Here is a 16,148-nt window from a genome sequence, read left to right on the forward strand (position 1 = left end):
ATAATACAGACCATCATAACTTTGAGCCATGGTCACTCAACACACTTAGAGGTCCTGGGGCTGATACTCCATAGCATTCACCAAAGTCAACTTCGATATTGAGTTCTGGGATTTCATTTCTCTCCACGAAAATGAAAGCAGCTCCTAAATCTTTACCTTATTTAGGAAATAAATGGTGAATGACAAACTCACCAGTTGGTTCTGGTAGGCAGTGACTGCTGTGAAAACGGTCTCTGGAAAGATGAATGTTCTGAATTCTTCAGACTTCAGATTGAGCAACGAGGCTGTGTGGTCTTTCTTCTTAATGATGTGCACCCGCGGCTGGTACTTGTGCATGGAGTTCAAAATTATCTACAACAAAGAGATGGGAAGTACTGAATATTAAGTATTTATATTGCAAAACAGGCCAAATTGCAATGAGGCAAAGAAAGAACCATAAAATCTACAGTTTTGAATTTAAGTTTTAAGAGTAGAAGCCACTCTTTCCACTCTTTTTTTTTTTTTTTAATGTTGACTTATTTTTGAGAGACAGAGACAGAGCATGAGCAGGGGAGGGGCAGAGAGAGAGGGAGACACAGAATTGGAAGCAGGCTCCAGGCTCTGAGCTGTCAGCACAGAACCTGACACGGGGCTTGGACCCACGAACCCTGAGATCATGACCTGAGTCAAAGTCAGATGCTTAATTAACTGAGGCACCCAGACAACCCCACCGTTTCCATTCTTAAGGCAAATCATTTTCACAGGATGCTGCAGAAACAGTTGTGAAATCACATTTTACCAAAACAAGTGTAAATAATACAAGTTGCTTCAAGGGTCCTTTCTAAACTGATGCGGGGAAAATCATCTGAAGGATAAGTTTATTTGTTTTTGTTTTTTTTTTTAATCAAGTCTTTAAAATATATTTTGTTGGTCTGGTTAGACTGAGGATGTATGTCTAAATTTTCTAAAGTAAGAACTTATATATTCCAGGAAGACAGATTGTTATTTATGTAGTAGAGAGGAATAAAAAGAATTAAGAAAGGCTAGGTGACATTAGATCTTAGAGTGCAGAAACTGTTGGGGCACCTGGGTGGCGCAGTCGGTTAAGCGTCCGACTTCAGCCATGTCATGATCTCGCGGTCCGTGAGTCCGTGAGTTCGAGCCCCGCGTCAGGCTCTGGGCTGATGTCTCGGAGCCTGGAGCCTGTTTCCGACTCTGTACCTCCCTCTCTCTCTGCCCCTCCCCCATTCATGCTCTGTCTCTCTCTGTCCCAAAAATAAATAAAAAACGTTGAAAAAAAAAAAAAAGAAACTGTTACTTTCTATCTCCTTCATCTTGGGCCAAATGATCTCGCCTCTCCAACTTTGTTTTCTCAAATACAAAAACTTATTAATCTCACAAGGTTGTGGTGAGGATAAGATGATGTTAACTCTCATAAGTTGCACAGCAAATAGGAAGTGCTCAGTAAACCTTAGTAGTCGTAGTAGTATTTCTGACAATTTTGTTGATTCCTGACTCACTGTTATGAACCAAACATGAATGACAGTGATGACCATCTTCTGTTTTACAGCTAGTAAAAGTTGTCCAATACTTAGAAATCATAAGTCTACCTTGATTAACAAGGCAGTATTTCTCATGAATGTTTTAAACAAAATATAATGATTCGCCATTATGAAATCCGAGCAACAAAATTCACTTTCATATATAAAGGATTTTCTACATCTTCCCCACTGCCGCTCAGATAACTACTTAAATCTGAAAAATTGGGCATGTCCTTCCTAGGATAACAGTGCTCACACTGTATGCCCTTCACCCCAAGGGCCTAGCAGAGAGCCTGACTTTCCTGGGAGGTATGTGATAAATAGTGTGGCAGGAATGTGGTCAATGGCAGTGTTGATGCAAGTAATAGTTCCCCCATCTTCTAGACTAACATGGGTGTGGTAGATGAGTATTTTTGCTGGTTTACTTTAGCAGAGTTAAATAATAGTCACTGTGGGATAACTAATATAGAATCAATCTCTGTGCTGAGATATAAGCCAACTTAAAGTTACAGGGCATTAACTGGCATTGAATTTTGAACATGCCATCCTTTTATGATCCCAAACCTGAAGAGGAATAACTAAAACAAAGGAGAGCTCCAAATGAATTGAAATAGACTTTTAAAAAGTCATCTCTTTATATAATACATTTATTCCAAGGAGTTTAAGATATTTACGCTCACTCATAAAACTGGAATAGACTCAAAACAAAACAAAACAAAAAACTGGAATAAATTCAAAGTGACAAAAGTAAACTCTTAAAACTGATATAATAAAAACGCTGGGCATTCATTATGTGTTGTAATAAGAAGTTACAAATAATTTTCACACACATTCTCTCTCTCTCTCTCTCTCTCTCACACACACACACACACACGCACACACACACACACACACACACACACACACACACCCCACACACATACACAGCGGACAAAGCCCTAAGCTTTAAATAATGTCCCTTCTCCCATACTTACACCATCCCTAGGTCAATTTCCTTCGGGAAAAGGTGCTGGAGAGGGTCCAACCTCAGACTGAATCTCAGAGCCAGGGCTCCTTGACTATCCGCTCAAGATCTCATTGGGTTAAGGAACACTAAAATGTGAACTTTGCTTCACTGAAGAACTAAATTCCCTGAAGTAAAAAATTTTCCTGTTATAAAACTAAAAATGCATCTGTAAGAAGGGCTTCTTCCGGACTAATTCAAAGAACTTGGCTAAACTACACAGGATCTAAAAATCTTGCCTTGTAGTTTTCAGAACACACTATTTATGGTGATAAGGGGTTATATTAAATAATAAAACTTTAAAGCTAAAATGGATATTAACAATCATCTAAGACTAAACAATTTGTCAAGGTCTAATCTTGGCATAATCAGACTAGAACCCAGAGCTCCTGAAATCCAGCTTGGTGCTATTCCCACCCATGAAGTTGATATTAAAAGGAGAACATATTAATTCTGGACAGGTGATTTCAAAATGAATTCTCAAGTCGTTCTGGAAAGACTCAAACAGTGCTTCTCAAAGCTTCACATATGGAAAATATCAGAACCATTAAAAATTTCATTTCTCCCTGCAAAGATTTCAGTGGAGTCCAAGAAACTTTAATATGAATGACATTAAGAATGATCTGGCCTACAGAAAATGTCTCTCAGATACTCATCATTTTTAACCTGAAAAAAAATCCATCAATGAAAACATCTTTTTTAAAAAAACAGAAAAGGACAGTTATCCCAACAGTCTTAAAGATAAAAGTCAATTATCTTTTCCAATACATAAAATAACAGAAACCTATTAACCTACTTGCAACATCCCAACAGCAGAGTCATGAGTACCCGGTTACTCTGATTTGGTCATGATAAACAAGGTCTCCTGTGGGTGAATGGATGGTGGCAACGTCTGAAGTGATTTGTTTGCTTCCAATTTCATTGGAAATTGATTTTCCAATTTGAAACCATGTCTAAAACTCTCTAATATATATCTACTTATAACCATCCTTTCTGAGAAAAGTTCTGAAACTTCTAAAGTGCATAGATCCAATAAAAACTAAAACCTGAAGTAACAAGAGCCTTAATAAAGGGGTAAGAGAGAGAACAATGATAGAATATCTAAGCCCAAGGAAGCAACCAATGAAATACCAATGTGCTTTCTGGCAATTGAGGCAAAACCAAAAAACCCAGTATTCTTATCAAAAAGAAGTATGCAAGTCTAAAGTTTTCTTAGCATAAAATCTAAAACAATTTTTATGTCAATCTTTATTTAAGAGCATGGACTAACATCACAATTCCTTACCAAGTAGTCTTACCAAATGTGTAAAGCGCTGCGTCAATGGCTATTTGTGCTATTAATTACTGATATGAGCCCAGAATTCCAATTTCTCTTTTTCCATATTTTGATGAACTCCTTATAAGATCAAATGTTTTGTTTTTCATTTCAAGACTTCTCTGTGCCTTAATATTCCTAAGACTCTCTACAGCAGGGGTATATGATGAGTAAAGAGCACTTCCTCAAATTTATTTGGGCATAAAACCCTTTTGTCCTATTGTATCTCCCATGAACATGGTCTATAAACACACTTTGGGAAACCCCCAAGGAAGATGTCCATCCTATTCCCCCTATGCTGTGTCATCTAACATACCACTGACAGAAACTAGACGTTTAACCCAAGAATGGGCTACAGTAGCATCCAGAATGCACATTCCCTTTGTTTGGCTGGTGCAGTCTTAGGACATTCATAATGCCATAGGTCCCTGACTCTCTTGCATAGAAATGGCACATGGCATCCCTGTAAGTGATGTCTTAAGAAGAGGAAACAAAATTCCCTGAAGAACAAATGGATGTTTTCAATGAATGACTCACATATGGAGGGTGGGATGGGGAGAGGGAGGGGAGGAAGAGATTTAGAGGGAGGAAGTTTTGAGGGACTCCTCCATTCCATCCCAGGGAATCCACATAATCCAAGGCACTGTACTTACATGGCCATGCTGATCTAGTTCATTGTTGGTGAGTTTCACCTTTTCAAAAGACACCATCTGCTTGAGTAGCTGCTCACCAGTAAAAGGAGAATCTGGGTGTACATACAGCCTAAGAAAATTATGAGAGATTTTGTTAATCTTTAATATATTTTTAAAATCTGTTCTCTGTGGGTCATAAAATACTCTGATTCTAAAGGAATGCAAAAACTTCATGTTGGTGAATTTTATTTGCCCCACATAATCTAAAATTTAATAATACAACAACATCAAAATAAATCTAAAACATCTAAACATGTTTCTTTATGTACCAGTGATCTAAAAGGGGTTTTACCTAATATATTTTCTATTGTCTGTTCAGCAAGCCATTTTTAAAAGGCAAATATTTTTCTATCTATCTAATCAACTACTGGTCTGTTTCTGTAAGATATAAAATCTTATTACTGTTGTGGGTATTTGCAAAAGAGAGACAAGCTTATACTAATTGTGTAACAAGTTCCTAGTGTAAATACTGCTAAAAGTAAAAAGAACAATGAAGGGATAAAGAACACAAAAGACAAAACAATTCTAGAGAACCCATTCATTTAAACTTGAAGATGATGCAGAAGTTTATAAATATAAGACAAAGTAATTTTACTACAGCGGACTGCCTAACTTTTAATAGTTCACAGATCACAGTCTGTTATTTCTTCTAGTACCTTAAATACTATGACTTTTATCTAGTTAAGTGCCCACTAGATGAGAGTGAAAAAAAGCTGGGTAAACCTCATATTATTCAATGTGTTTATTCATATACAACTTAAAGGGAGGGGGGGAGCTTTGATGGGAAAAAATGTATTTACCACGTATTTATCATTTATCAGCTTCTACGTGCAAGAAAACTCACAGTTAGATGTAGGCCATTTGTTCTATCTGCAAAGTATTACACAAAGTATAACTCTTTGTAAACTCAAATTCTGGTATCCACTGGATATAAGCTTGTCTGAAGTCAGGGGAGATACAGAACTCAAGAAAGAAAAGGAAGTATCCCTAATTTAATAGGACAAATCCCTTTATCCATTTAACAGGCTATTTATATCTCAATTTTATATAGGATCTTTATATCTTTAATCAAACATAAATATTATGGTTGGGGCAACATCAGTGGGGAAAAAAAATTACAAAACATTTCCTTCCAGTTTCTTAAAAGAAAGAAAGAAAGAAAGAAAGAAAGAAAGAAAGAAAGAAAGAAAGAAAGAAAGAAAAGAAAAGAAAAGAAACGAAACCAGAAGTCTATGCCATGCTTTGTCACAAACAGGACTAAGAACAGAAGAATTAGGTAGCCGTACTGAAATGTGAAAGCCCGCCAGAAGCAAAGCACAAAAAAGACTAAATGCACTAGAAATTCTTACTAGACCCATATAAGAACTTTAAAGGCTTTCAGTGTATGTTTGTCTGTCTGTTGGTTTTGGAGGAGTGCTTAAAAATGCCTTTCAATCGAAGTATATTCCTTAAGGATACAACCATCATAACGTTTCAAGTATACCCCTCCAAGGCTATCACTATATGAAGTTGTTTTACTGGCCAGCACCACATCCTACCTACCCCACCAAAAAAGGTTCAAAAATATTTAAAGTCCCAGAAGTTCATGAAATGTTCCTTCTTTATCAATTCAACATGGGTCTTCACAATAATAAAGACTAACTTATTTAAATATCAATTGCTTTAAAGACAACAAAAGGTCCTATATGAAAATATGACATTATTTTTTAAAAAAAGAAAAGATAACGTTACTTTAGATAATGTATATATCTTGCCATTGTTGAGATCAAATGATACTGTCCAGTATTATTTCTTCTGGTTAGGAACAACTGACTGGTAAACTTTGGTCTGAAACAATATGTTTCAAGGAATAAGAACCACAAGGAACTTCTACCATTAATACAAAAATTATCACCTCACCTTTCCCTTACGGAGTTATTCAACACAGCACTATTTGTTTTAATAATAATAAAGAATATTTGCTTAAAATTGGTAGAATATTTCTATCCTATAACACACCAAACACTTTTATTTAATATCAGTATATAAATATACTGAAGATGAATGAAAAAAAGCATACAGGAAGCCCCTCCTCTCTCAAGTCCCCCAGGACTTAAAATTCCAGCAATAGCTTAAACATGCTTCAGTTAAGATAGTGTATTGGTACGTGCTTTCCTTCTCCAACCAGAACAGATTAGTAACATAAACAAGGCATGTCATATTTCCAAAGTCCTGCTGGCCTGCACCAGCTCCTCATACCTTCAGATAGGAAGAAAACAGATGCTAAATAAGAGGGATTAACTTCTTAGAGGAAAGACTTTGGGGAGAGAAAAAAAGAAGATTTGATTGTAAAAATGGTTAGAATACTGCTAAAACTCTCTCTCTGTCTCTCATTTAAAAAGATTTTGTAAAGTGTGGAAGTAAGCTTGAGAGTAGTAAGAATCAGCTCTTTAATGATAAATAGTAAAGAAAATTAATATAATCATTTTAGTACCAAGTATAAGACAGTGAATCTTGCTCTATTTAAAAAAAAATGGGTGTAACATTTTTGTAAAATGTCTTAGGCCTGCTATTTAGTATGTTATTTAATATACTGATTTGGAAGGGTTGGGAAGATGTCCTTCCTAGTCTCCTGTGGGAATGGAAAACTCTGAGAGGCTTCTTTTAATCTTTTCTCCAGTGTATTTAGCATACCTAAGCTCAATAATGTGATCAGTGACTAAGTAAGCTTAATATTCCATCTGAACTAGTATGTGTAAATTGTGTTGATTCTGTGCCTTGATTAAAACTCCAGACTAGATACTTACAAAGAATCAACCAAACTTCAGAGTTCCTAAGTCTATACATGTAAATAAATTATTCATTCTGATAGGAACTTCCAACAAACTACAAAAATTAGGTAATCATAAAACAACTTAAAATCAGCGAGGCTTGGCTTTAGAACCCTAACTGTAAAGTCCGCTAATATCCTTTGCTTGTATTAAAGTATTCAGTTAGATTCCTATAACTTTAGCTATTACTATTTGCATAAGCTAATATATGCTTTCCCCCCCTCCCCCCCTTAGAAGGCTAATTTGGGCAAAGCAGCAACAATAAAAAGCAGCATGTGATTTTTTAAACAGAGTTCTCCTTCAAAAACATTATCAATGAACAGCACAAAAATAAACATATATGATCCCTAACATATTGAGTAACATTTTGCATAAAATAATATTAACCTGTTGTTGAATTACATCCACCCACTGAACTTATTATGGAGAAGGGGTAAAAAAGAGTTTGCTTTTCTTACTTAAAATTTCTGAGTCCCTTATTGGTCAAAAACGAATGCATTTCACCAAAATGATGTTTATTGTGTGCAGATGTTACCATATTACTAAGAAGTACTTACTACAAACAACCACTTTACTAAAATGCACTCTTCTCAAAAGGATGTTAGGGCAACCACTTCAGCAGTAGGTTTTTTCAGTCTGGTGTTAAGTAGCCAACTAGAAATGATGGGTGCCATATGAAATAGGTCTGGATCTCTAATGAATATTCTAACTGAAATTAGGAAAGCTTGAAAATGAATTACAAAAAAAGAAACAATTAAAGACGACTTTCCGTCTGTGCACAAACTCTGCCTTTCTCAGATGTTTTGTAGTCAGTCCTCTGGGCTGGGAATGCTCTCTACCAGAGCTCACCACTGTAAATACAGAACTGCTTAAAATTCAACCAGCCAGACACATTCTGCTCTCAGGGTTCATACGCACTGCATTTGCTCTGCCCGAAAATCTGGAGGCACAAACCTGGCTGGCAGTGGTGGGTCTGCCTTGCCAGCCACCAGCCAGGAAGACCGGTGGTAGGCGTAGCGGTACCTCTTGTTGTCCACGGGGACGATGTCCATCAGGACTATGTACTTGGCCTCAGGATCCACGCCAGAAAAGGATACTCGAATGGTGGGAAACATCCTCCTGACACAAGGAGACAAAGAGAATCTGCTGGAGCTCCTTCCTGGAGGCTAATGAGTCACTGAATAAAAGGGCGAGGTCCTACTCCCTCCCCACTGACCCCCACACCCTTTTTGTTTCCACAGAGACTTGAGTACTGAGACCCTCCTTCTCCCACACCTACATAATTTTAGGTGTCACCATCATAGGAGTCCCCTTTGCTACGTGAAAAGTTTTGTTTTGCTTTTTAATACTGGAAGGCTTCGAGTAGGGAAAATCGTAATGCTGTATTATCAAACGTGTCAGACTCCCCCAGACCAAAGTCTCTGGAGCAGACCCAGTCTCCCAACCCTCTAGGGTTGCAGGGAGAAAACTCTGGTTCAGCCACAGAAATCTAGGGCAGGTTGGGTTCGGGAGACCCTGCGGGTATTTCCCAGAGTCTACAGAGCTGGAGTGACCAGGGCTGCAGGCCACTGACCTTTAGAGTCTTTGTCCCAGGCCTGGGGAGCCACCTGCACCCCCATGCACTACCCTGTGCCTGCCCCACTAAGGCACCAAGGGGGCCCGCTGCACCAGCACTCCATCCTACACAGTGTGAGTTTCAAATTTCATTCCTCTGTGCAGGTTTTAATTTTAGTTTTTAATGGGAACTGGCAGCTTTTGCAAATTGAGGCCAATAAAAGGGAAGCTACTTGCCTCCCTCGAAGCACCCAGAAGCCTGCCCTACACCCCCAGCAAGATTCCTGCTTCCCTCCAGATGCCAACTCCCCACCCCAAAGCCCTCCCAGATGGCAGATCACTGGTCCCCACATCCCTCTCATCAAGGCCACGGCCACCATGGGGTTTTCCATGGCCAGATCCTGAGAAAGCAAATAAATGCTCAGAAGTCTGTCTCGCAGCTCTTTCGAAAAGCAAGTTGATAGAGAGAACCGCTCCTTAAGGGAAGCTTCCTCTCGGTGCTCTGGACCAGTGGGGTTTCACCCAGCTCCAGCGAACACCCGAGGCCACCCGGGGCGCCACTGTCATCCCTGTACCCCTTACACACCAAGCGCCCCACCGCCACCACGGATCGCTACCTGCCCGACTTGGTGATGATCATCTCTGTTCCCAGCTCATGGAATTTGTCCCAGAGCTCCTTCGTCTCCAGGCTGCAGGCAATTTTGGCCATTTCCTCACTGGGAATGATGGGGGTGGTGGGGATCAGCGGCTCAGTACACAGAGAGGAGGAGGAGGGGCTGCCACTGCTGCCGCCACCGGCAAACTCCCCGTGAGCATCCAGGCTGGTCAGTTCACCCAGGGGCTGGGCACAGGAGGACTTCTCAACAAATTGTTCTGCAGGCAAAGAGAATGGAGAATGACAGCTAACGCTGTCAAGCAAAGACACAGGAAGGAGAACAGCGCAACCCAAACAGGTACTGGACTTGACTTTGGAAAAGTGAAGTTCAGAAACTCCAAGAAGGCCATGAAAACCCATCACTATATAAATTCTCATGGAATGACATACCCAGCGCTTGCTTACGGAACTAAATGAGTTCTAGAACTGTGGCTTGTTACTAACATTATGAAAGCCACTTTGGGGACTACAAATGTAAGGAGTGCATAAAGGAAAAGGAGGTGATCATGAAAGATGAAAAGCAAGTATTCCTACTGTTATCCCTGTCAAGTTCTAGACGTTGTAGTTTGTGGGATCTCCTGCCAGTCCTGCCTCTTTGACAACCAGGAGAGACTTTTCTCCAGGGAGACCAAAGGGAACGAAGAGGTCAGCATCTTCCTTACTTTGAGAGAAGCTTTCCCTTCCGTCCTGAGCCCTCTCTCCACAAGAAAAAAGGAAGAAAGGTGGAAGGGAAGGGAAGAAAAGTGGGGATGCGGTTAAACGAAAAACTCAAGTCGCTTCACTTCTCTGCCTGGCTCTCAGTGTGCTAGGCTTTAGTATCAGGGCAATTTTACAATATCCCTCCCAGCCTGAGATCTTACGAAAGACTCTAACATAGCTTATTAAATCACAAAAGTGGGCTAGCTAGGCCATTTTGGGAACAGGTGTGAAAAAAATGTCTTAAGGGCAGTGTGTGTATTTTTCTCCCTTTCTCTCAAAAAGGTCCTGGAAGTGAGGGAAACAACCCTCAACCCAGGCTAGCAGAGTATTTAAAGTAGGAAGAACACCATCCACCATCAGGCTGGAATACTGCTGCCTATGAACCAAACATTCTACTCCACAGCTGATAAGGGCCTAGGACTACACCAGTCACTTTGATGGAATACAGGGGGACTTTTGTAATTGTCCCAATTATCTTGTATCCCTTAAAAAAGAAACTACTTGAATCTGTAATGTGAAACTGATCTCTAAACAACACTGTTCTAAGTGCCAAGGAATTGAAACAAGTTCCAAATGTAGATATAGACATGTATATGTTATGTATCACAAAAAGCATTTTATTTCCCATATTTCTCCTTGGCTTAGGGCAGGCAAGCAGGAAGCAGGGAATTTTTACCTTTTCTTCTCTTACAATAATAATCCAACTCACTGTAACATTTTAAATTAAGAATAATCAAATTAAGTATCTTGGCCTTAAATTTTCAAGTTCAAAGAACGAAAAGTACGCCAGGGTAAAATCTTATTTTCAACAAATATTTTCAGAAACACATTCACATGATGTCTTTATAGAGAATTAACACGTAGCTTCAGAAATTTTCTTATTTTTCTGACAACTGGAAAAGATAGACTCCCTAAGCCCCAGACTAAGGACAGCCAGGGTGGGAAAGTGGAGGAAGAAGAAAATGATACCGAATTTCTGCAACACAATGTTATGTGTCAAGGGTACCTCAATAAAAAAGATCTGAAAAAATGCTCTAGTGGTTTAAGGAAGGCAGCTCTTCTAAATAGATTTTACGTGTTTAAATGCTCAATCCTGATACACTTTTGAGTCCCTACCCCACAATTGCTTCCACACCTCACACCTCTCCATCCAAAGTACCATATTCTCTGTAACAGAACCTCTAGGTGTTTCTCTTGCGGGAGTCCTCAGCTTAAAGTCACTAATTGCACTGTTGAACTACTAGCCCCTGGAAAGGACAAGAATGCCTTCTGGGTCTTTCAGAGCCCATCTCATAAGCCCAGGGGAAAGAGGTTCATTTTACAGACTGTGTATTTGCGGTGGGGGGGAAGGTGGTGGCTATATAGTTTAGAATTGAGATAGAAAGCGAGTTTTCTCAGGAAAAGAAATAGAAAAGAAAGCAATACTGAAATGACAGTGGAACTGAAAATGGCATGTTTCCCAGTCTGCTGTCTGTAATTCTGACAGGAATATTAACCCGAAGGGCTCTTTCCCTGCTAGCTACCGAACTGTGATGGGGGAGTTCATAAAGAATTCAGAGGCCTTCGAAATAGGAGTGGATAATGTTGGGCTGTCCCACCAAAATAACTTTGAAATTGGTGGTTAATATGTCTGCAAACAGTTTGGGTTTGTTTCATTGGTTGTTTCCTCTTTTTTTTGGCAGATTTCAGGCGGGTGAGAAGAACCAGGGAAAGTGAGTGAAACCTTGGAGGGGAGACTTTTTGACATTATATTTTCTGGATATCTTGCTGTTTCCTTTTCCTTGGTTCTAAGTTGCTCTGGGGATTTTAGCTTTCTTTTCTTTTTGCCCAGCCCTCTTATTTTTCATCTTTAACCCTTTGTCTTTCATACCAGGATTGCTGTTTCAGATGTGGGATGTTAAAGTGTTGGAAAGGACAGGGAGAAAGAAAGAAAAACCACAGGGGAGAGTCAAAAAATATATTACCCTAAGTTTGCTATTTGATGTTTCTCACCATTTTCGGGCTATCAGATGATCAGGATGTAAAATAATTTTTTCCTGGGGACCCAAGAGGTGATGAGAACACTTCTTTCTCTGTTAATTGTAAAGGGACTTTGAAATACTCAAGTCCAGCAGTCTCTTTCCCACACAGTTCACTTGTGCTGAGGGGAACATAATCCCTATTTTCCCTTTACTCCAAGCCTAGGGTCTTCTATAAATGGTAAAGGTTGTTAAATAAACAGTATAGCTAAAAGTTGAGGAATTTGGAAAATGGTTACTGGCTAATGTTTTTGCCAACCTCCACTGAAAGTGATGGCGGTTACAAAATGATGTCTCACCGATAAGTTCGGAGCTTCGGTGAAGAAAACGGTTCATGGGGGGACAACTGGCTTCTTCTACAGCATATGGCAGTGGCTTTAAGGAGTTAATTCTGTTTATTCAAGTCAAAGGAAAAACAAAATCCAACTCGTTTCTTGTTAAGTCGCTAAGAGTCTCCTCGGGATCAAACGCACACGCAGGTGTTACACGCATGGTAAATTCTGTTGAGTCTTAAAAGGGGTTATTTATCTCTGATTGTTTTTGGTCCCAACAAAGTTACACACTCTCCTGCACAAGTACGACTTGCCCTGGGGGTTCTAGACGAATAGGTAGAGACAGTGGCTAGCGCGCATCCGAGATGCGAAACCGGTTGTCTGGGAAGCCCCCAAAGAAAAGAATCTCCCGACCCCGGCGTGGGGCCCGTGGCCTGAAGATCAGAAGCTGCCTAGAGCAGGGAAAGGCGGCCACCCTCTCAAGCCTCCCGCAGGCAGGGGACGGAGGGACAGAGATGCGCGGCGGCCCGCTCCTGCCCTAGGCGGACAGTCGGGCAGCCCGACTTACCAAGTGGTTTGATGGTGTTCTCGGCGGCTTCCTTCTCCTTAGAGCCGCCGCTCGACATGAGCGCGGCGATGGAGAAGGCGTTGGCCCGGGAGGAGAGCTGTGGCTTGGGCGACGCCGTGAACTCCATGGCCCCCAGTGTGCGGTCCTGGCCACGCACGGGGCCTGCCGAACTGCCGTCCAGCTTCCCCAAGGGAGACAAAAACCAACACAGAGCGCAAAGTTTCCAATTGCAATCTCAGCGGAGTCGGGAACTCCAGATGAGTCAGCCCCAACCGGACAAGAGCTCCCCACTGGCCTCTGTCCCTCACTGCAAAGCCCTCCAGCCGCAGAGACTTCCCACTAGCCGGAGAGGACAGGAGAGGACCAGCCTCGGGCTCCACCGGGTGCGCGAACCCTGGGGCGCTCCGCAGGACCACAGGCTGCGCCGCCGGAAGCTGGAGATGAGCATCGGACGCGCAAAACCCGGGGGTCTCGCGGCACCCCTGTGCGTCCTTCCTCCGTCCACGCGCTGGGGACAGCCGGAGCGGCCCAAGCTGCAGGAAGGAGGCTACAGGTGGAACTCCGCAGCGAGTGGGCGGACGCCGGACAGCACCGGCGCCCGCGTGCTGAGCACAGCGCGGCGCGGAGGACACTGCGCCCGGGCGCTCGCAGCCCTGCGCCTTAATTTGCTGGCGGCAGCTATCCCAGCGGCCCGCAGCCAGTCAGCGCCTCCCCACGTCACCGCTTCCTGATTCCGCCGCCGGGGGCGGGGCAGCGGGCTGGGCAGGGAGGGCGCGCCCCGGGCGCGGTGCCCGCTCGGCCTCGCGCAGCAGCCAGCCGCGAACCTGGCACCCGTTCGGAAAAAGTGCCACCACCGAGCTGCCGCGGACTCGCCTAGCCTGGTCTCGAAGTCCCAGGGCGGAAGGGACTTGCGCGCGGTTGGGAGGGGGTATTTTTGAAGCGGCTAGGACGCGGGATCCCGAGAGTGGCCCAGTGCGGGAACCTAGACCAGAAGTAGCCTGGGGGAGTTCCTGCTTCTTCCGTTCTTTTTCTTGAGCGTGCTCAAAGTTCCAAAAGAAAGTTGGGAAGCTTTAAGTAGAGCGGAAACCCGCCCCACAGAGCCACCACGTACGGGCCAGGTCCTATTCTCTCTGGGCAGTTCCCAGGGCTGGGTGCCCTCACTCGTTGGGCTCCAAAATCTGTCTGCTTGACAGCGGGACTGGAGATACACAGCCCTGCAAAAGATATGCTGAGAGAGGGATGGGGACATTTAGCAAAGGCTGCTGCTCTCAGAACCACGGCTCCCGCTGCACACCAGTGCGCCACTTACGCGCTGTTCCTGTTCCCGTAAGGGACTCTGGGGAGTGGAACCTCCACCCAAGGGAAGGTGCGGGGCAGGCGCGGGGGCCCGGGCGTGCACCCTGCGGGGACCGGGCGACACGCAGTGGGAGAGTGAGAGATCTACAGTGCTTGAACTTGGTAGACAGGGAATCTGCCTTCGCAAACTGGGCTGCGACCAAGGACTTCCCACGGCCTTATGGGGGTCGTCCTGTTGGCCTTGTTCAGCTTGAATAACTCAAATTCTCCGAATTCGCAGGGTAATCCGCTTCACTAGGAGCCGTGTAAACTCAGGCTGACACACACACTCAAGCGGTACATGTAAATATTTGCGCTCCTTTCCAGCCAGCCGGTCTGGCGATTAGGAGCCTCTTGGTGGGTCTTACAATTTTAAAGAAAAAGAAAACATCTTCCATTTCCCACCAACCTTTTTCTCCCTTCACTGCACCCGCTGCCGTCCTGAAATAAACTTACAGTGGAAAAAAAGTCAAAGGTTGAGAACTTTTATGAAATGATGACATTTGGGGGAGTCGTGATTTAAGCCACTCTTGCCAACGTGTATCAATAGTTTCTAACATGGTGCTGCATGCAGGTGGTAAGAAACGCATTCTGATATCCGTCTTCATGTACAAAGTGTATTTGTGCAGATATTTGGGGAAATTCGTAAAATCATAGGTTTTATTGCTGGAAGGGGTTTGCACCGTGAGTAGCGTATCTCCACTTGCTTTTGAGAGGGAAACACCAGGTCTGGCATGGAGGGGACCATCTTGTTTCCAGTCTGCCCAGACGGCTAGAGGCAGACCTATGCGCAGGACCCGCACTCCGGGCCACCGGTTTGGTCACACCCTGGCCCTGCAGCTGTGTCCGGGCTGTTCAGGGGAGATCGATCCTAGAGCTAACGCCAGCTGAGAGCAAAAGGCTCTCGGATGAAACCTCAGTAAGAATAGAGGCTAAGCCACCGGGTGTGCCTAAGGATCAGTTTTCACTTTTAAGGCTTTAGACTGTTTTGAACAACCCAGACCTTTCGTGGTTGCTGTTGAAGGCCACTTCGCCCCCCAGCATATACCCCATCTCAGTGCACCAGTGACATTTCCCTCTTAAACGTAAGGAGCAAAGGGGTTCCTTCCCTGTCTCAGAAGGGAAGATTTCTGACGAGAGGGTTTTTCTTTGTTTTTAACTTTTTATTGGCGCAGGGGGTGATGTCATGGTCAGTCTAGAACTTATTATATGCTTCAAATGGGTGGCAAAGATCTTGTTGGCTACGTTTGGTTTTCAAACACTTATTATGGAATTATACCTCAATTTTTAAAAGTTGCCATTACTTTTCTACACAGAAGAAACCCCATTTCTTTTCTTAATTATCCTAATGGTTTACAATGGAATTTTAATAAATTTAATAAATTTCATGACAGGGCCTTTTTTTTTTTTTTTTTAACTGGCCCAGCGAGGGGAAAGCTGACTTGCTTCCAATCAGCTTCCACTTTTTTTTTTTTTCTCAATTGCCACGGCCACGCCGAAGCCCAGTTCTGGGTCTCTCGTGGGCAGGGAACTCCGACTAGTCCTCGTATTAAACGTAAAACAAAAAGCCAAGAAGGCCAAGTGAGCGCGCGGGAGACAGCGGGCAAACCTGAGGAGCTGAAAAGGCCACTTTAAACAAACCCGGGCGCGAGAGGTGGGCCGTTTGGGGATCCCTAACAAGCTATGCATCTTGATGGTGTTGAAACC

General features: G+C 42.9%; 1 protein-coding gene across 2 annotated transcripts in view; it reads right to left on the minus strand.

The window, feature by feature from the left end:
• The window catches only part of TBX20 (T-box transcription factor 20), a 61,913-nt gene extending 48,057 nt beyond the window's left edge, over positions 1–13,856 (minus strand). Inside the window, exons 1-6 of one of the 2 annotated variants that reach the window (XM_043589243.1) lie at positions 13,107–13,752; positions 9,512–9,767; positions 8,295–8,459; positions 6,262–6,357; positions 4,492–4,600; positions 193–351 (exon numbers count right to left, since the gene is read on the minus strand). In XM_043589243.1, the coding sequence (XP_043445178.1) occupies positions 193–351; positions 4,492–4,600; positions 6,262–6,357; positions 8,295–8,459; positions 9,512–9,767; positions 13,107–13,233 (912 nt within the window). In that variant the 5' untranslated portion in view covers positions 13,234–13,752. Of the gene's footprint in view, positions 1–192; positions 352–4,491; positions 4,601–6,261; positions 6,358–8,294; positions 8,460–9,511; positions 9,768–13,106 lie in introns of both variants that reach the window. The other variant, XM_043589244.1, reaches the window with a different exon arrangement.
• Positions 13,857–16,148: the final 2,292 nt, after the last annotated feature.

The sequence above is a fragment of the Prionailurus bengalensis genome, chromosome A2 (genome assembly GCF_016509475.1).
Source record: "Prionailurus bengalensis isolate Pbe53 chromosome A2, Fcat_Pben_1.1_paternal_pri, whole genome shotgun sequence".
In the NCBI taxonomy this organism is placed as follows: Eukaryota; Metazoa; Chordata; class Mammalia; order Carnivora; family Felidae; genus Prionailurus; species Prionailurus bengalensis.